Consider the following 25,575-nt stretch of genomic DNA (forward strand, 5'->3'; position numbering starts at 1 on the left):
CATTGAGTGTAGGAAAGAACTGCAGACACTGGTTTAAATCGAAGGTAGGCACAAAATGCTGGAGTAACTCAGCGGGACAGGCAGCATCTCTGGAGAGAAGGATTGGGTGACGTTTTGGGTCGATTCAGGTTCGTTTGGGGTTAGCTCTGAAGATGGGTCTCGAACCGAAACATCATCCATTCCTTCTGTCCAGGGATGCTGCCTGTCCCACTGAGTTACACCAGTATTTTTTGTTCCCCTTCATTGAAGTTTCTAACCACAACGTCTGTTTCCTTTGTGAATACCAATGAAAAATATCGTCAGTACCTCAGCTACACATTCTGCCTCCACACACAATTAATCGATAATGCCCTAATTCTTCTCTTGTTATTCTTTTGCACTGTGGCGCAGTGTTAGAGTTGCTGCCTTGCAGCGGCAGAGACCCAAGTTCGATCCTGACTACGGGTGCTGTCTGTACGGAGTTTGTACGTTCTCCCCGTGACCTATGTGGGTTTTCTCCGGGTGCTCCAGTTTCCACCCGCGCTCCAAAGACGTGCAGGCTTGCGGGGTTAATTGGCTTTGATAAAATTGTAAATTGTCCCGAATGTGTAGGATAGTGTTTGTGTGCGAGGATCGCTGGTCGGTGCGGACTTGGTGGGCCGAGGGGCCTGTTTCTGCACTGTATATCTAAACTGAACTAAACTGAATATACTTTAATTGCCTCGTCAGATTTACCCTAATCATCTGCCAGTGATTCCCTGTGACTCCTCTGCAGGTGGGAGGTTGGCAGGTTGAATGCTGAGGAGTATTTCCCCAGATGCGGGAATGTGGAACTAGTGGAAAGTTTCAATATAAGGGAATATTCATTTAGAATTGAAATGAGAAGGATTTTTTTCTCTGATAATTGTGAACCTCGTGAATACTGTACGTCAGATCTACAGAGGCAGAATCATTGGGTATATCAAAAGCCAATAGAGAGATGTTACCCAAGAGGAGAGTGTGTGTGTTATGGGGAACTGAGAAGAGATTAAACCAAAATCAAATCGGACGTACAGTATACCTTGGTTATTACGGAGGTATTTATTTCACAAAATGCTGGAGTGACTCAGCAGGTCAGGCAGCATCTCAGGAGAGAAGGAATGGGTGACGTTTCGGGTCGAGACCCTTCTTCAGACTGATGTCAGGGGGGCGGGACAAAGGAAGAATATAGGTGGAGACAGGAAGATAGAGGGAGAACTGGGAAGGGGGAGGGGAAGAGAGGGACAGAGGAACTATCAAAAGTTGGAGAAGTCAATGTTCATACCGCTGGGCTGCAAGCTGCCCAAGGTTATTACGGACCTCTTTATAACGGATTCTGGTTATAGTGGACGGACACCACAGTAATCAGGCACCACTGTCTCTGAGAACACAGGCTGCAGGTTACACTGTGGGAGGGCAGCAAAATTGACAAGCAATTGCTTCGATCGACACTTTGTGCAATGATAGTCTTAAATAATGTAACAAACAGCCTTTAGTAGTTTTAGCTTGCAGTAACAAAATTACTGTTAAAAATTACCTGTTAAAAAGAACTTAGTATTTGAAAACAACTCAATGTTTCATGGAGTGACTGATAGGTAGTTGGAGCGAATCCCTTACTCGGTGGCAGCGGCCAATCGGACCATTTCCTCCCCACCCTCCCCCATGGTCCGTTATGGTGAGGGTTATCTGTAGCAATGTTGAATGGCAGAGCAGGCTCCAGGGTCTGTTTTCTACTCTCTGCTGTCCGGGGAGGTCACCACAACTCCAGAATTAAGGAGAGGAGGCTTTATTTTTGTTGCTGCGTAGGATTAAAGCAGAGTGGCTTGTGGAAATAACAGCATCAAGGTACAATCCTTTTTGAATTTCAAGTATGATTCGTCTTAGTGTGCTTGTATGAGTCTCCGTGCCTATGAATGCTTCCGTTAGTAAGATTTTCATTGTACCTGTACCTCACTTATTTGTGCATATCATGATAAATGTGACTGGATCTGATTTATCTTGCCTTCTTAGAACTGAGAGCCAGCAAGAAGGTCTAATAGAGAATTTTTTTAATCATGAAGGGTGCAGATGCAGTAGATTGTGGGAGCTAAGATCAAGCTTCAGGGGAGACAGAATGAAGGTGATGGGCCAAAGCACCAGAAGCTCCTGGGTGGAAAGATTTTGCCCTGTGGGTGGTGGGACCTCGAACACACTGCTGTACGAGGAGCGGAGGCAGATTCAGTTGTGGCATCCAGAAAGTAGTTTCCAGCAAGCCTCCTCACTCTTCATGCAAGATCCAAGCATCGCCAACCAACGTTAGCTTTCCTCTTGACAACCAGCCCATTCCAGGTGTTGAGCAAACATACTGCTTGTTCTGCATTAACATCCTTCTTTAAACAAGGATCTCCAAATATGGGATCGCCAGTTCCCTATATAACTAAAACATAATCTCCTTACCTGCAATAAAAAATATATATTTTTAGCTTTTTCAATTATAAATTTTATGTGCCTGTAAACTAGCTTTTTGCAAATCGTAGATTAGGACACCCAGGTCCCTCCCGTCTTGGAGATCTGCAATCCAGATCGGGGTGGCACCGTGGCAGTAGCTGGTGGAGCTGCTGCCACACCGTTCCAGCAATTGGTTCATTCGCAACCTCCAGTGCTGTCTATGTGGAGTTTGCATGTTCTCCCTGAGTCTGCATGGGTTTCCACAAGGACTCCAGTTTACGTCCACATCCCAACAATATGTGAGTTGATAGGTTCATTGGCCTCTGAATATGTACCTTGGTCAGTAGGTGAGAGATAGAATCTGTGTGGAGTTAATTGGAGTGTGAAGTGAGTGAAACGGGATGGTGTAATTGGGTTCTTGATGGTCAGCACAGACTTGGTGGGCTGAATGGCCTGTTAACCTGGTGTATGATTCCACAATTATGATGCTTCAATTTTATTCTCACATTGTACTCCTTGCCAGATCCTAACCCAATCTTGTCCCTTTTGATGCTTGCTTGTATCCGCTTCACAACTTATTCTCCCGTCCAACTTTGTGGTCAGCAAGTTTAGTGACAATACTTTCTGTATTCTCATCCAAGTCATTTACATAAATTATGAATGTTGAAGCCCAAAACTGATTCCTGTTGTACACCACTGGTTACAATAGACAATAGACAATAGACAATAGGTGCAGGAGTAGGCCATTCAGCCCTTCCAGCCAGCACCGCCATTCAATGCGATCATGGCTGATCACTCTCAATCAGTACCCCGTTCCTGCCTTCTCCCCATACTCCCTCACTCCGCTATCCTTAAGAGCTCTATCCAGCTCTCTCTTGAAAGCATCCAACGAACTGGCCTCCACTGCCTTCTGAGGCAGAGAATTCCACACCTTCACCACTCTCTGACTGAAAAAGTTCTTCCTCATCTCCGTTCTAAATGGCCTACCCCTTATTCTTAAACTGTGGCCCCTTGTTCTGGACTCCCCCAACATTGGGAACATGTTTCCTGCCTCTAATGTGTCCAATCCCCTAATTATCTTATATGTTTCAATAAGATCCCCCCTCATCTTTCTAAATTCCAGTGTATACAAGCCCAATCGCTCCAGCCTTTCAACATACGACAGTCCCGCCATTCCGGGAATTAACCTAGTGAACCTACGCTGCACGCCCTCCATAGCAAGAATATCCTTCCTCAAATTTGGAGACCAAAACTGCACACAGTACTCCAGGTGCGGTCTCACCAGGGCCCGGTACAACTGTAGAAGGACCTCTTTGCTCCTATACTCAACTCCTCTTGTTATGAAGGCCAACATTCCATTGGCTTTCTTCACTGCCTGCTGTACCTGCATGCTTCCTTTCATTGACTGATGCACTAGGACACCCAGATCTCGTTGAACTCCCCCTCCTCCTAACTTGACACCATTCAGATAATAATCTGCCTTTCTATTCTTACTTCCAAAGTGAATAACCTCACACTTATCTACATTAAATTGCATCTGCCATGTATCCGCCCACTCACACAACCTGTCCAAGTCACCCTGCAGCCTTATTGCATCTTCCTCACAATTCACACTACCCCCCAGCTTAGTATCATCTGCAAATTTGCTAATGGTACTTTTAATCCCTTCGTCTAAGTCATTAATGTATATCGTAAATAGCTGGGGTCCCAGCACCGAACCTTGCGGTACCCCACTGGTCAATGCCTGCCATTCCGAAAGGGACCCATTTATCCCCACTCTTTGCTTTCTGTCTGTCAACCAATTTTCTATCCATGTCAGTACCCTACCCCCAATACTATGTGCCCTAATTTTGCCCACTAATCTCCTATGTGGGACCTTGTCGAAGGCTTTCTGAAAGTCGAAGTACACCACATCCACTGACTCTCCCCTGTCAATTTTCCTAGTTACATCCTCAAAAAATTCCAGTAGATTTGTCAAGCATGATTTTCCCTTCGTAAATCCATGCTGACTCGGAATGATCCTGTTACTGCTATCCAAATGCTCAGCAATTTCGTCTTTTATAATTGACTCCAGCATCTTCCCCACCACTGATGTCAGACTAACTGGTCTATAATTACCCGTTTTCTCTCTCCCTCCTTTCTTAAAAAGTGGGATAACATTTGCTATCCTCCAATCCACAGGAACTGATCCTGAATCTATAGAACATTGAAAAATGATCTCCAATGCTTCCACTATTTCTAGAGCCACCTCCTTAAGTACCCTGGGATGCAGACCATCAGGCCCTGGGGATTTATCAGCCTTCAGCCCCATCAGTCTACCCAAAACCATTTCCTGCCTAATGTGGATTTCCTTCAGTTCCTCCATCACCCTAGGTTCTCCGGCCCCTAGAACATTTGGGAGATTGTGTGTATCTTCCTCAGTGAAGACAGATCCAAAGTAACGGTTTAACTCGTCTGCCATTTCTTTGTTCCCCATAATAAATTCCCCTGCTTCTGTCTTCAAGGGACCCACATTTGCCTTGACTATTTTTTTCCTCTTCACGTACCTAAAAAAACTTTTGCTATCCTCCTTTATATTATTGGCTAGTTTATCCTCGTACCTCATCTTTTCTCCCCGTATTGCCTTTTTAGTTAACTTTTGTTGCTCTTTAAAAGAGTCCCAATCCTCTGTCTTCCCACTCTTCTTTGCTATGTTATACTTCCTCTCCTTAATTTTTATGCTGTCCCTGACTTCCCTTGTCAGCCACAGGTGTCTCTTACTCCCCTTAGAGTCTTTCCGCCTCTTTGGAATAAATTGATCCTGCAACCTCTGCATTATTCCCAGGAATACCTGCCATTGCTGTTCTACCGTCTTCCCTGCTAGGGCCTCCTTCCAGTCAATTTTGGCCAGCTCCTGCCTCATGCCTCTGTAATCCCCTTTGCTATACTGTAATACCGACACTTCCGATTTTCCCTTCTGCCTTTCAATTTGCAGAGTAAAACTTATCATGTTGTGATCACTGCCTCCTAATGGCTCTTTTACCTCTAGTCCCCTTATCAGATCAGGATCATTAAACAACACTAAATCCAGAATGTGCCAATCAGAGAAAAGGCCAACCTATGCCTACTGCTGCGTGTTCACTCCCAGTTAATCTTTTATCCACTGCAATTTGTCATCTCCTGCAGCACAAGCTTTAATTTCTGCTATAACCTTTGAAGTGGCCTTGTGTCAAATGCTTCCTGAAAATCCTAGCACATTTACTAGTCCCTCATTATTCCCGTACGTATTAATTCATCAAAGAGCTCTAATAAATTGGTTGCACATGATTTCCCTTTCAGAAAAACAAATTTGTTGACTTTGCCTCATTACCTTGAATTTTTCCAAATGATCTGCTGTAATTTCCTTGATAGCAGCTACTCACATTTCCTCTCAGTGACGTTAAGTTAATTCTAGTATCCTACTATTTGTTCTCCTCACTGTCTCATAAAGGAGTTATTTCCAAATGCAATTCTAGGAAATGTTGTGCAATTAAATTTAATGCATCAACTCAGCCACTTTTTTAGTTAAGATCCTGAGATGAAATGCATCAGGAATTAGAAACTTGTCAGCTCCATTCATTTGCTCTGTACTGCTGCTCTGTTGATGGCAGTTTTCCTGAATGTCTCCCTTTCTTCTGCTTCCTCACTTTTACTTATTTCTGACATTTTACTTGTATCTTTATAGTGAAGATGGATGCAAAATACTCATTTAATTCATCTGCCATTTCCAAGTTTTTCATTTGATTTCATAGATTGGTTTTTATTTTGCTTGCTTCAGTTGTGCCAGGCCATAATCAGTTCAAGATGAGCACACAGTATTGGAGGTTCATTCAATAGTTCTACGGAAGCATTGAACCCGAGGGAAGGATGGAACACTCCCATGCTGCAAATGACATTGTGGATGGGAAGGAGCCCATTTTGTATTGTGTGTGTGGGTGCCAAGATGGCAAGTTGGCCAAAACATGTTGTTTTGAAGAGTTAAGCTCATTGAAGAATATGGTGTCCCGCCCCAATGCTTTAGTGCAGTAATACGTGGAACAGTTGCAGATTCTGTGTGGGGTTGAGATGGATTGCAGGACACAGAGTATGGTGAAAGTTGAGGGAGATGTTGGGGGACTGCAAAGTTTGTGGAACCGCTGATTTGTGTTTCAAGGGAGGTTTGCTGAGCGAGAAGAAACTGAATTGCAATCAACCATTCGGTATGGCACAGACCTTGGAGGTGGCAGTCAGGTAAGAGCGAATCCTCTTTAGTCAGAGGGTAGTTAATCTGTGGAACTCATTGCCACATTGGGCTGTGGAGGCCAAGTCAGTGGGTATTTTTAAGGCAGAGATAGTTCTTGATTAGAAAAGGTGTCAAGGGGTGTGGGGAGAAGGCAGGAAAATGGGATTAGGCGGCAGAGATCAGCCATGATTGAATGGCAGAGTAGACTTGATGGGCCGAATGGCCTAATTCTACTCCTACAACTTGTGAACTTGTGACATCCCCCAACAATAGCTCAATGTGTTGACCAGTCGTGGCCAAGCTCCGTGGCATGCTCGAGAGGGGAGAGCCGCCTGAGGAGAAATGCTATAATTGTGGCAAAGGGAACATTGGGCTGATACGGGCTACAGTATCAATCAGCATTCATCATCATCACCCAGTGTGAAATCCCTCTGGGAGAACAGTAATGAACTGAGCAAACAGGGTGGTGAGCTTGATGGATCACATGAACTTAACCTCAACTCTATACAATCAACATAAATGACTGAGGCGAAGAGGCAGAGTGTATTGCAGCCAAACCAGTGAGAGGTGGAAAAACAAGTTGTGAGTGCACAGAATCTACGAAGGGATGGCAAAATGAGACAGATTTGTTAAATGGAGAATAATTGTGAGAAGTATAAGCTTCAATAAGAAGAAAAGAAAATCAGAAAGTTAATTAAATGGAGGGACTCCAGAATGTTGGTGTGCAGAGACACTTGGTCATGAAGTAGGTAGCATGCAGTTCACAGCTGGTGATTAGTGAGGTGACTGAAATGTTATTGCAAAGCTCTTGGTTATAGAAATAGAAACTTGCTATAACTGTGCAGGGTGCTGCCGAGACAGCTATTGCTGTAGTATATAGTTTTGGTTTTGATATTGAATGATATGCTTGCATTTAAGATGGTGCTGAGAAGTTTCACCAAGTTGATTCCTGAGATAATGAGGTTGATATGTGAAGAGAGGTTGTGTTTGTTCTCACTACAGTATAAAAGAAAGACGTGACCTCAGTGAAATATGCAAGATTGATAGGATAGCTGTGGAGAGCGTGTTTCCCCCCTGGAAGAGGCATCTGAAGCCAGAGGATGATTTCCAAATAAGGACTCTCACATTTAGTCAGAGATGAGGGAGGATTTCTTATGAGTGTCTGAATCTTTGGGATTCTCTATCCAATTCTCTATGGTTAGATAGTTAGAAGATCAGAGGGCAGGAGTGAAAGGAGCGTAATGTCCGCCATTTTAGTAGGCAAAACCAGCCGTTCGCCAGGCCTCTCGCAGTGTAATCAGTGTTTTGGGGGAACAGTATGTGTGGTAATACCATAAAAATGCAGAATATATCTCATCTATCAATTCACAGATTTTTGTTATTTTTCTTTTAAAATGTTTCTGCAAGTTTCTGCCTATTAGAATGCATTCAAGTGAGAGCTAGATAGAGCTCTTAAGGATAGCGGAGTCAGGGGGTATGGGGAGAAGGCAGGAACGGGGTACTGATTGAGAATGATCAGCCATGATCACATTGAATGGCGGTGCTGGCTCGAACGGCCGAATGGCCTACTCCTGCACCTATTGTCTATTGTCTATTAAAATGGTACCGTGACATACTACGGTTTTTAGGGTCGAGGCGTCTATCTTGCTCTGCTCTATTATCTTTGGTTTCAGGCAGTTTTAGGCCAGGAGTCGGTGGTGATGTTGCATTTTTTAAGGAAGCTTTAGAATCTTTAGCTTTGTCCACCTGGTAAGTTCTTCCTGAGACAGAATGCGGAATGTGTCAGTTTTGCAAGTAGCTGATTTTGTCACCGGGACCGTGGTGCGGCGATGTTTGCCAATGGGGACACACCGATGTGGCTTCGTTTATCTTTCTGGAGCATTTGGAGATTTCGTGGATTCAGCATTATTGGCTCATAAGTTCGTAGGTGATAGGAGCAGAATTAGACCATTTGGCCCATCAAGTCTACTCTGTCATTCAATCATGGCTGATCTATCTTTCCCTCTCAACCTTATTCTCCTGCCTGCTCCCCGTAACCCCTGGCACCGATTCTAATCAAGACTGTATCAATCTCTGCCTTAAAAATATCCATGGACTTAGCTCCCACAGCCCTCTGTGGTGATGAATTCCACAGATTCACCACTCTCTGACTAAAGAAATTCCTCCTAAAGGTACATCCTTTTTTTTCCTGAGGTTAAGGCCTCTGGTCCTAGACTCTCCCACTAGTGGAAACATCCTCTCCACATCCACTCTATCCAGGGGTTTCACTATCGGGCAAGTTTCAATGAGGTCGTGTCCCCCGTCCCCCCCCCCCCACCTCATCCTTCTCAGCTCCAGCAAGTAGAGGCCCGGTGACATCAAACGCTCATCATCTGTGAACCCAATCATTCCTGGGATCATTCTCGTAAACCTCGTCTGGACCCTCTCCAGTGCCTGCACATCCTTCCTCAGATAGAGTGTACTTCCAGTGCTCCTGTTGCGGGTAGTTTAATTCTCTGAAGCATATGGGTTGGCTGAGGTTACGACTCTGTAGAAGACTGTGAATTCTGTAGCAAGTATGAAGCATCAGTCAAAAGCTGTGCTGGTGAATTGAAGGTGGTAGTGAATTTCATCGTTGATGTCTGACTGTACTGAGGCAGCTCCTGAAATATGGGAAGTAGTTGGCTTTTTTTTCAGGGTCCAACGAACCTTTATTGTCACTGGGCAGTGCAGTGCTACAGGTACAGCTTGATAATGGACTTAATCTTGTGAATGTTGAACTAAAGCCAATCTCTTCTATGCTTCAATGAATGAGCCAACAATGGATTGGAGCTCAGCCACTGAGCATTGGCAAATGCAAGTGTAATCTGAATACATTTCATCCCCAGAATGTGTAGGTCATTGCTGGAAAGGTTATTGCTCTGGTTTGGATTGGTGAGGTACTTTGTTGTTCCATTCTGTATTGAATGGAACAGAAACGGGCCCTTCAGACCACCGTGTCCCTGCCAACAAGCAAGTCCTTTCAATACTACACCCTATTTATCAGGATTTGGCCTGTGGCCAGCTATGCTCTAGCAATGCAGCGGCTTGTCCAGGTCTTTCTTAAATTATGTGAGCGTACCTGCTTCCAACATCCACTCTAGCAGTGCCCTCCTGATTTCAAACACCCACAGGTGAGGAACCCCTCCTCAGATTATCCTTGAAGCCCCATGACCTATTCCCTTTAGTTGAAGATATCTCTGCACGGAGAAACATTTATCACAATCACCTCTACCTATTGCCCCTCGAAATTTTGTACATATCTATTGGGCCTCCCCTCAGCTTCCTCCACTGCAAGGAAAGCAAACCCAGCCTCCCCATTCTCTTCACAACTGAAATCTTCCATCCCAGAAAACATTCTGGCGAATCCCCTCTGTCCTTCTCCAGGACAATCATATCCTTCCTGTAATGTAGCAACCAAAATCGCATACAATACTCCAACTAAATTTTTTTAAAGCTGTACTATTACCTCAAAAGGCCACAAACTACTGGAGTAATTTGGCAGGTTAGGCAGCATCTCTGGAGACAATGCATAGGTGACGTTTCAGGTTGAGACCTTTTTTCAGTCTAATTGTGAGGGGGGGGGGGGGGGGGGGGGGGGGGGGGGAGTAGAAAGCTGGAAGGGGGGAGAGGAACATAGAAAATTGGTGTAGGAGGAGGCCATTTGGCCCTTCAAGCCAGCACCGCAGGAGAAAGCATGGCAGGAAATAGGTGGACACAGGTGAGGGTTTTCATAACAAACACCAGAGATAAAAGCAGTTTGTGTGAGACTGGATTGATAGGGTTATGGGGGTGTGTGGGAGGGGGTTACCACATATACTTCATACTCCACTTGGGTAGCTTACAACCCAATTGTTAACAAATAACAAAATATAAGTTATAAAAATTATATACTAGATAGACTTGGGGGGAATTTATATATATATTAAGGGCGGCACGGTAGCGCAGCGGTAGAGTTGCTGCTTTACAGCGAATGCAGCGCCGGAGACTCAGGTTCGATCCTGACTACGGGTGCTGCACTGTAAGGAGTTTGTACGTTCTCCCCGTGACCTGCGTGGGTTTTCTCCGAGATCTTCGGTTTCCTCCCACACTCCAAAGACGTACAGGTATGTAGGTTAATTGGCTGGGTAAATGTAAAAATTGTCCCTAGTGGATAGTGTTAATGTACGGGGATCGCTGGGCGGCACGGACTTGGTGGGCCGAAAAGGCCTGTTTCCGGCTGTATATATATGATATGATGATATGATATTTATATATATATGTATAATATATTATAATATAATATATTTTATATATATATATACACACACACACACACACACACACACACACACACACACACACACACACATATATATATATATAAAATCCCACAAAATCTATGTAGTTTGTAGCTTATTTGGAGATTGTAGTGTTTAATGGACTAATGGTTGTTGGGAAGAAGCTGCTCGTAAACATGGACGTTAAGGTTTTCAGGCTCCTATACCTTCTTCCTTGTGGCAGGAATGAAATGAGAATGTGGCCAGGACAGTGTGGGTGATGCTGGCTGCCCTGTTTGAGGTAACGACCTCTGTAGATCTCTTTAATGGTGGGGAGGTCAGTCCCCGTGATGGGGCATCTGATACCTGCCCCAATTTCCCAATTCAGAGTGAGTTGTTGATGCTGTTTGAACAACAGCAAAGTTTACACCTTGTTGTACACTCATCTTCTTCCAGATTTCTCCCCTGTCTCAGATGAACCAGTTTCAGATGCATCTGAAGCAAAGACTTCACCATCGTCCGAGGGTAAGTGCTCAACAACTTCAGTATCATAATTTTCCCCTTCTTAGGCGACGTACAAAACTACGTAGAGTCCCATCATCCTGGTACAGTCATTCATCTACAACATCAGAACTGACAGCCCCCATACAAAGGCAAAGTGCACAACAATGTCACATCCATTTCATTGCTTTCAAACATGTCACCATGTTATGACCAGTTTTGATCACCATGGTTTGGGAAATATGTTGTCAAGCTGCAAAACGTGCAGAAAAGATTGACGTGGATATTGCTAGGTCTCGAGGGACTGAGCTATAGGGGAGGTTGAGCAGGCTAGAACTTTATTTCTAGGAGCGGAGGAAGATGAGGGGTGATCTTATAGAGGTGTACAAGAACATGGGAGGAATAGATCAGATAAGTGCACAATATTTTGCCCAGAGTTGGGGAATCAAGACCAAGAAGACATAGGTTTAATATGAGGGGAGGGGAGGAAAATTTAATAGGAACCAGAGGGATAACTTCTTTACACAAAGGGTGGTTGGTATAAGGAACAAGCTGCCAGTGGAGGTAGTTAAGACAGGTACTATCATAACTTTTAAGAGACATTTGGATAGGTACATGGATAGGACAGGTTTGGAGGGTTACGGGCTTAGCGAACATAGATGGGGCATTTTGGTTGGTGTGGGCAAGTTGGGCTGAACGGACTGTTTCCACGTTGTATGACTCTACAACGCTATGTCCAGCCTCCATACTGTTCCACGGATTATTTTCAGTGCACCAACAGTCATCGCATTGCTCCAATCAAAAAATCAGTGTCCCTTCTCTGTTCCCTTGTTTTCCAGTGGATTACCTTGCTATTGACAGTGAACTCAGTGATGATTTCCACCATTCCTCACTGTTCACTGAGATGCATTTGTAGCCTTCAGTCTGTCACCTGTAGACAAGACATTTCTGTGTCTAGGCTGTTTTCCAATGAATAGCCTGCTCTCTAAACCCTCAGTTCAGGATGTACCATAGAAATATAGAAACATAGAAAATAGGTGCAGGAGTAGGCCATTCGGCCCTTCGAGCCTGCACCGCCATTCAATATGATCATGGCTGATCATCCAGCTCAGTAGCCTGTACCTGCCTTCTCTCCATACCCCCTGATCCCTTTAGCAAAAAGGGCCACATCTAACTCCCTCTTAAATATAGCCAATGAACTGGCCTCAACTACCTTCTGTGGCAGAGAATTCCACAGACTCACCACTCTCTGTGTGAAGAAATGTTTTCTCATCTCGGTCCTAAAAGACTTCCCCCTTATCCTTAAGCTGTGACCCCTGGTTCTGGACTTCCCCAACATCGGGAACAATCTTCCCGCATCCAGCCTCTCCAACCCCTTAAGAATTTTATATGTTTCTATAAGATCCCCCCTCAGTCTTCTAAATTCCAGCGAGTACAAGCCCAGTCTATCCAGTCTTTCTTCATATGAAAGTCCCGCCATCCCAGGGATCAATCTAGTGAACCTTCTCTGTACTCCCTCTAAGGCAAGAACGTCTTTCGTCAGATTAGGAGACCAAAACTGCACACAATACTCCAGGTGCGGTTACCATCCAAACCTTTAATCTTCAATGCAGTGATATACTTGTATTTCTTCCAATTTAGTGATCTTCATTTGATGTTCCACAATGTGGTCTCCTCTACACTGGAGTAACTCAACACAGATTGGGTGATTACTTTGTCGAGCTACTGTGTTCTGTCTGAGGAGCAAGTCTGAGCCTCCTGTGGTAATTCTACATCCCACCTCTTCTCCAGTCTCTTCGTCTGTGGCCTCTTGCACTGCAGTAACGAAGTCTAACATGAGCTTGAGGGAAAACACAATTTTCTGCAACCTTCTGGGTTCTTGAATCTTCCGATCTTCGGTAATTTGCACCCCCCTCCCCGTCTGCATCAGAATGAGTCAATTCCTCTGGGACTCGTCCATCTCATATTAGTTCTCTTCTCTAAGCATGGGCCAACTTTCTGCCCATTTTCTTGCAGTTTTATATTTGTCTATATTTTTTCTCTCTTTGCTGCCCTCATTTATCTATCAACCAGAATACTTTGTCCACTGTTTATCCCCATGCAAACCTGGCCTCAGCTTATCGAGGATACTTCTTTTGCCCCCTTCTACCCTACACCCTATTTAACTTAAATCCAATTTATTCTCTCTTTTCCACTCGTAATGAGGAGTTTCAGCCTGAAATATGACTTTCTCCCTGCAGGTCCTGGTCAGTGTTTCCAGTATTTTCTATTTTAATTTCAGATGTCTAGCGTCTGCAGTTTTTTTGGGGGGATTTTGTACTCTTTAGGGTGTTTTCTAAATCCACACTGTTTAGTAGACAATAGACAATAGACAATAGGTGCAGGAGGAGGCCATTCGGCCCTTCGAGCCAGCATCGCCATTCAATGTGATCATGGCTGATCATTCTCAATCAGTACCCCGTTCCTGCCTTCTCCCCATACCCCCTGACTCCGCTATCCTTAAGAGCTCTATCCAGCTCTCTCTAGTACGATCCTCTTTATTTCCCTGTTCAAGTGCCCCATCTATACCTCACAGTTCACTTACTCTGCGTATCACCCACTCTTCAATGCATTCCATCAATATCCTGAGTTTCAGTGTGTTCCCGATACAGATCGGCACAGCGTATTCTCTCATTACCCTACACTTCAGTGTGTCCTACGTCCTCCTACAAATGTGCCCGGTGGACTAGATGCCCCCGCACCCCTGCGCCACAGTTAGATGTTGCCCCACAGTAAAGGATTCTGTATTCCTGCAACAACCAACTCCTCCGTGCACTTTCTCTATTCCACTTACATGTGCTCCCTCTAAACATTGCAATAATGTCCTCTACAATGCAGGGTCTCAACCCAAAGCATCGACAATTCCTTGGAGACACTTCAGTCTGAAGAAGGGTCCCAGCACCAAACATCATCTGGCCATTTCTCTCCACAGATGCTGCTCGAACCGCAGAGTTCCTCCAGCAAATTGCTTTTGTTTTCTCTGCATCCTCTTTGTTCAGTACGTTCTCTCTCTTCCTGCCATTTAGCACACTCCTACAACATGCCACCATTCAGCGTGTACCATTTAAACCGGCTTTCGGAGCAGGAAAGGGCCATTTTCCTCTTCTAGCCTATTGATTCTATTGATCTAAACTATTGATCAAGCTGATGGCTGATCTTCTAACTTGGCTCCATTTTCTGGCACCATCTGCAAATCCTGGGATCACCGTGATGTCCAGAAACCTTCTGGTCTCCATTGTGAAGGGACACTGCCTGAGGCTCCACATCTCCAAGGGATGGCGAAATACTGAGACTCACCAACCTCAGATGAAGACAATAATGATGGATGTAAAAACAGAAAACCTTAAAAATAATTGGAATGAGCAGAGCCAACATGAATTAATGCAAAGAAAAATCAGATACAACTAATCCGGTGCAGTTTCTTTTGCGGATATGATCAGCGGAAGTGGTGGGTTTGGATTTTTGAAAGGCTTTCAATAATGACCCTCACAGCAGGTTGGTTAATAACGTTAGAGCACATGGAAATGGGGGCTAATGTACTGACATATGTAAAGAATTGGTTATCGGCAAGTAAGCTGGAGGCCTGACAGGTATGAAGGATGAATTTGGGGCAATAAGTATGTGGGGCTGGGACAGGACTGGCAAGTTAATGTTCCAGGACACAGGTGCTTACAGGCAAGGTAGAGGTGGAAATAAAAAAAGAAAGTGTATTTCTTTATTCACAGGTTGTAATCCGGACATTACAACCTCAAGTGTCCAGCTCTTTAACCTTCCACCTAATTACATAAATTCATGTTGCAGGACTTTGTCTGTCTTTTTATCTGTTATTAATACCAATATGTACCATGACCTTTGGCTGATCAAGGAGAGCTACTTTGAAACATCATTGATCCTGGCATCAGGGAGGCCACTGAGGGTCTCACTTGTGGGCACAGAAACACTCGTGTGATCCCCCTCGCTCTCTAAATCCCTACCACCACAACTCGTCGTTTTCTCCACTGTTGTCCAGCGGTTTTAACCTGGCTGTTACTGCCTTTTCCCAACAATATCTAAAATGCCCACCTGATTGATAGTCCTGAGTAGTCCTCCTCACCAAAGCTAGCACTCATAACGTCCAGAGTGGGGACGTTCACTCAATGCTCAATTCCCAACTCTTCAACAAATGAAGCAGCCCATGACAGAAGTGGAGCAAGAACTGAGAAGCACTCAGGCCAGGGCATACACACGGCAAATAATATTCTTGTATTCGTATCGTGTATTATCTAATAACGGAAAGGAACCTGTTTGGCCCACAGACTGGATTCAGGCTCACAAGGCAGTCCATTTCTCTACTTGCTTCCAAATCACTCCCCTATTTCCCCCACTTGTCCCCTCCACCGGCTGTGATTTACAGTTGCCAATTCACCCAGTACCAGCATGTCTTGGCAATGTGCAAGGGCACCGGACCACCTGGGGGAAACTCACTCGGTTACTGGCAACGTTCAAACACTTAAAGATGGCACTGGAGGTCAGGATTGAACCATGGTCACTGGAGCTGCGAGGCAGAAGTTGCCCATTTGTACCAGAAAAGTACCAGAGAAATACCCTTGCCATGAAATAAAAATCGAATTTACTTTTTACTTTAATCCCAGATTGCCCCACCATTAGTATCATATCATATCATATCATATCATATCATATCATATCATATATCATATCATATATCATATCATATATATACAGCCGGAAACAGGCCTTTTTGGCCCTCCAAGTCCGTGCTGCCCAGCGATCCCCGCACATTAACTCTATCCTACACCCACTAGGGACAATTTTTACATTTACCCAGCCAATTAACCCACATACCTGTACGTCTTTGGAGTGTGGGAGGAAACCGAAGATCTCGGAGAAAACCCACGCAGGTCACGGGGAGAACGTACAAACTCCTTACAGTGCAGCACCCGTAGTCAGGATCGAACCTGAGTCTCCGGCGCTGCATTCGCTGTAAAGCAGCAACTCTACCGCTGCGCTAGAGGATGAACACCATTCAGGAGAAAGTAGCTCGTTTAATTTCCACACAGTTGCCTACAATAAACATCCTCTGCCTCCATCCCCAGTGCACAGTGACTGCAGGCTGAACCATCCACAATAGACAATAGACAATAGGTGCAGGAGGAGGCCATTCGGCCCTTCGAGCCAGCACCACCATTCAATGTGATCATGGCTGATTATTCTCAATCAGTACCCCGTTCCTGCCTTCTCCCCATACCCCCTGGCTCCGCTATCCTTAAGAGCTCTATCTAGCTCTCGCTTGAATGCATTCAGAGAATTGGCCTCCACTGCCTTCTGAGGCAGTGAATTCGACAGATTCACAACTCTCTGACTGAAAAGGTTTTTCCTCATCTCCCTTCTAAATGGCCTACCCCAGATTCTTAAACTGTGGCCCCTGGTTCTGGACTCCCCCAACATTGGGAACATGTTTCCTGCCTCTAACGTGTCCAACCCCTTAATAATCTTATATGTTTCGATAAGATCCACTCTCATCCTTCTAAATTCTAGTGTATACAAGCCTAGCCACTCCAGTCTTTCAACATATGACAGTCCCACCATTCCGGGAACTAACCTAGTAAACCTACGCTGCACGCCCTCAATAGCAAGAATATCCTTCCTCAAGTTTGGAGACCAAAACTGCACACAGCACTCCAGGTGCGGTCTCACTAGGGCCCTATACAACTGTGCCCTATACAACTATACAATAGGAGCTGCTTTAACTCACCCAGGTGACCGGTTCACGAAATAAGACACTAAGTGTAATTGTGATTATTTCTCAGTCAAATTGCACCTTTCAGGAAATTCAATTGAACACTTTTGATTACAAATTGCGCTTGTGTGAAGATGTGATTTTCATATCAATAAGTGTGGAATGATATAATTCCCCATGTGACTTTACTTCATTGAGAAGGGGAAGGGCAGCAGGCACTTAGGAACATCACCACCTAGAGGTTTCCCTCCATCTTGCTTTCGTTTAGTTTAGTTTAGAGATACAGCTAGGAAACAGGCCCTTCGGCCCACCGAGTGTGCACCAACCAACGATCCCCGCACACTAACACTATCCTACACACACTAGGGACAATTCACAATTTTACCCGAAGCCAATTAACCTACAAATCTGTACAACTTTGAAGTGCGGGAGGAAAGCAGAGAAAACCCACACAGGTCACGGGGAGAACGAACAAAGTCTGTAGAGAGGGCACCCATAGTCAGGATTGAACCGGGTCTCTGGCGCTGTAAGACAGCTACTCTACTGCTGCACATAAATTTATTGCTGGACCTTTATTATTGCCATGTCTACACCCTGGAGCCCCTGCCCCAACAACATTGTGGGACTCTTGACGATAAAGGCTAATGGATGTAACTCATCTAGAATGTGACATCACCTTCTCAAGAACAATTGTTGAAGCACAATATAATGCCTGGTTTGCCCGTGATACCCAGACTCTGAAAAAAAACAAAAATGCCTCATTGTTCATTTTCTGAACAATGTTTCTTTCTCTGATTTATTCCTACATGTGTCTGGGTGAAATTCTGTGCTCTCCTGTGTTTGAAAATGGACAGATTCTGCTCACCTGACTGCAGGTTCCTTAGAGACACCATCTCATCTGGCTGCTGCAGGTAAGACTCCCCACGCCCTCACTCCCCGCCGTTCGGGATGCCAGTGTCAGTGACACAAGCCAAACATAGGGTCAAAACATACAGAAGAAATGAAAGTTTCTGATCGTTTTTGCAGGGAGGGTGCAGAATTTAAAAGGGTTTTGTCCACCTCGACATAAATGCCAGATATGCCCACTCCATGTCTCAGAGCTCTATCGCTCATCCTTCTGAAAGGTCTTGTGGTGCTGGGATAGTTTGCCAACCTAAAGAACGGCCATGGATCTCCAGCGGGTGACTGTTCCACTCATGGACTCGACAATGGATAAACCAAAGGGGCAATTAAAAACAAACTTTCATCGCCTCTTTGAGCACCTGTGTGTGTATTGGTCCTGAAGTTACCGTAGGTGAGAACCAGACTGTGAATGAACAATCGAGAAGTACTTGATGCCCTGAGTGGACTCATTTTGCTTTCTCATCGGAGTAGCAGTTTGTACAACTCAGAGCAGGTGGTCAGAGGCACAGCAAGTGACAATGTGGACACATCTGGACAGAGCCAGCAGCTGGTACACAGGGCCACAACAGCATAGTGGCCAAGTTACCGATAGTGAGTAGATCTATTGGTCACTGATCCAGAGGCACGAATTCAAATCGCATCACGGCTTTCGAGGATTTAAATTCAAGAAATTAAATCTCCTCTTCTCAAGTGAAGAAAGTATTTAAAGGTGGTCTTGGTAATGACAGCCATGGACTTGCTAAAATGCTGTAAAAACCCACCTGGTTTACTTAGGCTCTTTAGGGGGAGAAAACCTTCTGCTCTGTACCTGACTCCAAGCTTGAATGTTAATGAGGGATTAATACCAGAGATATCTACAGCTGGTCAATGATTTTTAAAAAAACTAGCACATCTGTGTGAGTCTGCTCCAGAAGAACATCCAAGAAAACAGTTTGTATTATTCTGGTGCTTGGCCTGATTGGAATGCTGGCGCTAATCCAGGCAGGCTGGCTACTGGTTAACATGGTAAACAGTAGTTAACATGGTAACCCAGACAAAGGACGCCGCTCCATAAAGTGGTGACCGCAGGTGAACCTAGCAATCCCTCCGTCATACAGCTTAAGACAACTTTAAATGGGGAAATTTACTGTACCTAGTGACAGCATTGAAGAGGCATCTGAACAGGTACTTGAATGAGCAAGACACAGTGGGCCGAAGGACCTGTTTCTTTGATGTACAACTCTGTGACTATGGGTTCTGGCAAAATCAGACAAATTGCAGAATTTGGATAATTTCCCAAGATAATTCTTCCCATCTCAGCTATAAGAGGCCCACATTAACCAGATTTTATTTTCCTTTTTAATCATTTATAAAAGCTCTGAATGTCTGTTTTTATCAAAGGCATAGAGACTCGGACCACACACGAAAATGTAAATTATACATAAATTGCACACAAATTTCACAAGACTGTGAAAAGAAAAAGACTGCCAAAAACAAGATGTTTGTACCAACCACAACTGGAAAGCTAATCTGTGATCGTGCAAGAGGTGGGCCGTAATGTTCTGTTGCTGAGGTACGATTACAGATGTGCGGGTCGGTTCAAGAACCTGACCGTTGTAGGAAATTAACTATTCTCGAACTAGGTGGGGTGTGACTTCAGGTTTCTATACCTCCTGGCCGATGACAGAAGCCAGAAGCGGGCATGGCCCAGTGGTGGAGATCCTTGATGATTGATGCTACCTTCTTGAAGCAATGCCTCATGTAGATGCTTTTGATGGTAGTGAGGGCTGTGCTTGTGATGGACTGGGTTGAGTCCACCAGACCTTGGTCAGAAGGCAGTGGAGGCCAGTTCGTTGGATGCTTTCAAGAGAGAGCTGGATAGAGCTCTTAAGGATAGCGGAGTGAGGGGGTATGGGGAGAAGGCAGGAACGGGGTACTGATTGAGAGTGATCAGCCATGATCGCATTGAATGGCGGTGCTGGCTCGAAGGGCTGAATGGCCTACTCCTGCACCTATTGTCTATTGTCTATTGTTCCTGCCATTGGAATTGCCGTACCAGGCAATGATGTGACCATGAGGATTCTTTCTACAGTACATCTGTGGAAATACGTTAGAGTATTTAGTGACAGACTGAATCTCTTCACACTTCTAAGAAAGTGGTGGTGTTGGCACGCCATCTATGTGATTGCATCAATGTGCTGGGCAAAGGACAAGGCATCCACGACCTTAACGCCCAGGAATTTGAAGCTGCTAGTTCTTCACACCAACGAAAACTGGCACGGGGTCTCCAGACATCCCCTTTCTGAGTCAAACATCGTCACACCACTGAATCGTTCCTCCACATCCCTGTTTCCTCTTCACTTCTCATCTCCAAAGCAGCCGGTGTGAATGACAAGTGGAGGTAACTTTACTGACTCAGTCCTCTCACAGAGCAAATGGGCCAGTGGCCGTGAGCCGTATGAGATCATAAACACGTTAAAAAAGAAAAGGATTGGGCCATTCAGCCCTTCAAGCCTGCCCCACCGATCATCGAGATCACAACTAGTCTTCTACACCTCAGTGTCATTTTCCTGCTCCATCCCCAGATATCCTGAACCCAATCAATTTCTGTTTTGGATAAACCTAATGATTGAGCTTACACAGATCTCCACGTTGGATGTTTGCTGCCATCTGACTAAGAAATGTCTCCTGATTTAAGTCCTCAATGTCTACCACTTACTCTCAAACTGTCTACGGTCCTGAGCCAGGGGGAAATATTCTCCCCGTATCTTGCTTACTCTTTAGTTTTTTTTATATGTTTTGATAAGATTGCCTCCCATTCTTCTAAACTCCATGGAACACAGTCCCAGTCTACTTAATCTCTCGACACACAGCAATCCCGCCATCCCAGGAACCAGTCCAGTGACTCCTTCTGTGGTAAGGACATCCTTCCTTGGGTAAGAAGTCCAAAACCGTTCACACACCCCAGAAGCGGCCTCACCAAACCTCTCCACAATTGCAATAAGACTTCTTTATTGTTTCTATTCAGATCTAATAATAAAGGCTAATGTACCTTTCACCCTCCCAATCGCATGTTGGCCTTCGGTGAACTGTGTATAACAGGTTTCTTTGAAAATCCACAGTAAACACACACTCTGTTTGTCTGCTATGTGCACCAACATAGACAACCTAACACATCTTCCACATTATGTTCCATCTGATGTTCCCATCCAGATTCTCCTTATCACCATTAAACCTTTACACTCTCCACACTGCTCACATTCCCACCACTTTAGTATTGCCAGCAACCCTGGAATTGTTACATCTTCAAATAATTAGTCACACTGGTTTTCCCTTAACTCCATGTTGCCCCTGTTGAATATTGTCATTCCTTTCAGGATGTTCTGAATTAAATGGTTCATAAGTTATCGCATTTACAATTTTACCAAAGCAAATTCAATGTTTCAAGGTCAGTTTATTGTCACATGTACCAATTAAGGTACAGTGAAATTTGAGTTGCCATACAGCCATACTAAGTGAAAAGCAACCAGACATACAACCACATAAAAGTTAACATAAACATTCACCACAGTGGTTTCGACATTCCTCACTGTGATGGAAGGCAATAAAGTTCAATCTTCTTCCTCATGTTCTCCCATGGTCGGGGCAGTCAAACCATCCACAGTCGGGGCGATTAAAACCCCTACAGCCGATGGTCGAAACCCCCGGAGTTGGGGTGATCAAAACTCCAGCGTCGGGGCGGTTGAAACTCAGCATGGAGCTCCCGAATCGGCCTCTTCTTACCAGAGACCGCAGGCTTCACGACGTTAAAGTCCACAGGCCCCGCGGTTAGAGCTCCGATCCCCGGCAAAGGGATCACAAGCTCCGCGATGTTAAAGTCCCGCAGACTCCCACGGCTTGAAGCGTCGGGTCGGTCTCCAGGAAAGGCCGCCAACTCCACAGTGTTAGGCCGCAGTTAGGCCGGAGATACGATACGGGAAAAAATCGCATCTCCATCAAGGTAAGAGATTGAAAAAAAAGTCGTCCCCCCCCCCATATAAAACAAACCAAGGAACACTAAAATATACTTTTAACAAACTAAAAATAACAAAATATAAGAAAGGACAGACAGACTGTTGGTGACTGTTAACCTACAAACTACGTTTTTGGAGCGTGGAGGAAAACCGAAGCACCCGGAGAAAACCCACGTGGTCCCAGGGAAAACATACCAATCCCATACAGACAGCACCCACAGTCAGGATCTAACCCGGGTCTCTGGCGCTGTAAGGCAACAACTCTACCGCTGCGCCACTGTGCTGACTGTGAGTTGAAAAACGGTATGCTGCAATTTCTTGTACAAGGGCAGAAAATGCTGGGAATGTCAAGGATCATCTATGGAAAGAGAAATGGTCCACGCTTCAGGTCCATGAGTATTCAGGCCTGCGTGTTATTTCTGCAGACCTCTGTCTGGTCCATTCTCAACATTCTCCACTCCCACCCACCCCAGAATATGAACTCCCCGTGTACCTGAACTGCTTCACCCCAGAAAATGTCCTGGTGAATCTCCCTCTCCAGTGCAATCACAACCCTCCTACAGTGTGACGACCAGACGTGCACACAATACTCCAGCTGTGGCGTGACCAATGTCTTATAAAGTTGTTCCCTATGCTCCCCACTGTTGCATTTCCATATCCCACTGACTGAAGGCAAGTATCTCGTATCTTCACCACCCTGTTTCCCCGGGCTGCCACCAATCTCCATTTGCGTCAGGGCCATTTGTTCGCTTGTGAACGGGTGAGAATCCATGGTGTTTTTTCCCCTGTTTTTAGCTCCAGTGCCCGTCACAGGTGAGGGAGGAGTCAAGCCTCAGGCAGCTTCCACCAAGGGCAAGATGCAGGTGAGAGTCGGGTATTGGCCCAGGGCTGATCCTTCAACTCACGCCACCATCACTCACACCGCCCTCCAAATGTTTCATTTCCTTTTTTAAAATTATGTCTTTCTTTAAAAACCACCGTTTTATTTGGTTCATGGAATCATCTTTTGTGTTGCCGTTTTGAATTTTATTTACATGTAAAGGTCTTCACAACTACATCTGCAAAATCCTCAACAGCTAGGGCCCAGGCTGCTGCCAGCTCTAAGAGGGCCATTAAAGCTCCCAGTGCCAGTACCAGCAAATCTATCGGCCCTGTCGCCAGCCCAAAAAGACTCCTCTCCTCGATAAACCATGGCGGCACGGGTGCTAAAGTGCCAACTGCAAAGGTAAGGATCATATCAAGGCTTTGTCCTGACAAGGTCAATGGTGAAGATCTGCCAGCCAAGCAAACTCCACAGCTCAGCTTTCATTCTCAGTGTTTCACATGCCGCTCATTCCTGCCAGTCTCATGGCAGATGTAATTATTCATCTGAGCTCCATTTTTATTCCATTGGTCATTGCATGTTGCTGCAGCATTATCTGGAGTAACACAGTTTACGGTCTTCTGGTTTGTTCGACATCTTGGGCTACCAACCTGTTTTCATGGAGAAGTGTGTAGGAAGGAACTGGAGATGCTGGTTTATACCGAAAATATAAAATGACCGACACAAAATGCCGGAGTAACTCAGCGGGACTGGCAGCATCTCTGGAGAGAAGGAACAGATGAAGAAGGAACAGTTCACCAAGTCCTTTTATCCAGAGTTGCTGACTTTCTCCAGCATTTTGTGTCTATTTGTGGAGAGGTTGTTGCTTAGTACTCGCAAAGAGCAGCACTCCTTACATTACCCCTCATTACAGCTTATCCCATCAGTCCCCAGTCATCATGCCAATTCATGGTTACTCACCCAATTATTGCCCCCATCATATCTTCCCTTCAGCTGTCACTTCTTGCCATGAAATCCTCTTTCTTTACCCATCACTGTTAACCCAATGTCTCCAAATCCTTTTCAATGCTGATCACCTCTCCCGTGCATTCCCCCAATCTCTCCACCACTCACTCTTTCATCCCACTCCTTTGTCACACAACCAAATCATTCTCCCCTTGAACTCTGCATTCTCATCACAGCCTTTCTGTAACCATCACCCATTCTCACCATCATTCCTCCATAAGACATAAGAGCAGAATTTGGCCATTCGGCCCATCAAATCATAGAAACATAGAAAATAGGTGCAGGAGCCTGCACCGCCATTCAATATGATCATGGCTGATCATCCAACTCAGTATCCTGTACCTGCCTTCTCTCCATACCCCTTGATCCCTTTAGCCACAAGGGCCACATCTAACTCCCTCTTAAATATAGCCAATGAGCTGGCCTCAACTACCCTCTGTGGCAGAGAATTCCACAGATTCACCACTCTCTGTGTGAAAAAAAACTTTCTCATCTCGGTCCTAAAAGACTTCCCCCTTATCCTTATCTGTCATCTCCGTCATTCATCCATGGCTGATCTATTTATCCCGCTCAGCCTTCTCCCATATCCTTTGATGCCCTCACTAATCAAGAACCTATCTATCTCCCCTTTAAAAATACTCAAAGATTTGGTCTCTCCAGCCGTCTGTGGCAATGAATTCCACAGAATCACCACGCTCAGGCTAAAGAAATTCCTCCTCGTCTTCTTTCTAAAAGTACGTCCTTTTATTCTGAGGCTATGACCTCTGGTCCAAGATTTTCTCACTTCCTCCCCCTTCAATTACCCTCTTTTATTCTGGTTCACACTTCTGCATTCAGTTACCCACCCACCATCCCAGCCCTGAACACTCCACCTTCTCATTCACCCCTTGCGGTAACCCCTACACCTGCCCCTCGCCCCTCACTGTCACTCCCTGTCCTTCACTGTAGGTCCTCTCCATCATTCCTTGTTATCATCATCACTCCTCATTTCTCACTCCTCGCCCTCTCTTCTCTGTGGCTCTATCTACCTACTGGACAAGCTGCAAAGTTGTTGCCCCTCTCATCATCCGGCAGAGTCTGTGACAGAGACTGCCCTGTTCTGGTCAGTGTAAGACGCTGAAAGCATGTGGTGGATTTGGTGTAAGGTGTGGGGCAAGTGCCGGGCTCTGCCTGATGTCAATGTGCCGTGTCTCTCAGCCTCGTGACTCCGCGCCGGAGGTCAGCAGAAGTCGACTGCCAGCAGCCAAAGGGTCAAAAGCCACAGCCAGACCGGGGGCCACTCAGAAGGAATCGAGTCACTCGCCAGACCACCGACGGGCCACAGGTGAGAGGATCACACTTAATAACAGGGGACAGTGGAGCACACTGTGCAGACAGGACCAGGCTGCAAGGGTCATACACTGACCTTTTACCCTCAGACCGGGCACCGTGGGTCATACACTGACCTTTCACCCTCAAACAGGGCGCTAGTGGTCATACAATGACCTTTCACCCTCACACCGGGCACCAGCAGGGTCATACACTGACCTTTCACCCTCAGACCTATTGGAGCACTGACCTTAAACATTGCCACCAGGCTCTAAGTGTGGGTTGTGACATCGCGTGCGGTACTGAGTGAATTATCGTGGTTCAGC

At 45.4% G+C, this 25,575-nt stretch overlaps 1 protein-coding gene across 2 annotated transcripts in view; it reads left to right on the forward strand.

Annotated features, from left to right (window-relative positions):
- Positions 1 to 25,575, forward strand: part of maptb (microtubule-associated protein tau b) — a 53,505-nt gene that overhangs the window by 12,389 nt on the left and 15,541 nt on the right. Inside the window, exons 2-6 of one of the 2 annotated variants that reach the window (XM_078424634.1) lie at positions 11,398 to 11,466; positions 18,073 to 18,129; positions 22,909 to 22,976; positions 23,156 to 23,338; positions 25,139 to 25,265. In XM_078424634.1, the coding sequence (XP_078280760.1) occupies positions 11,398 to 11,466; positions 18,073 to 18,129; positions 22,909 to 22,976; positions 23,156 to 23,338; positions 25,139 to 25,265 (504 nt within the window). The remainder of the gene's footprint in view (positions 1 to 11,397; positions 11,467 to 18,072; positions 18,130 to 22,908; positions 22,977 to 23,155; positions 23,339 to 25,138; positions 25,266 to 25,575) is intronic. The other variant, XM_078424635.1, reaches the window with a different exon arrangement.

Source organism: Rhinoraja longicauda, chromosome 29, assembly GCF_053455715.1.
Source record: "Rhinoraja longicauda isolate Sanriku21f chromosome 29, sRhiLon1.1, whole genome shotgun sequence".
Classification (NCBI taxonomy): domain Eukaryota; kingdom Metazoa; phylum Chordata; class Chondrichthyes; order Rajiformes; family Arhynchobatidae; genus Rhinoraja; species Rhinoraja longicauda.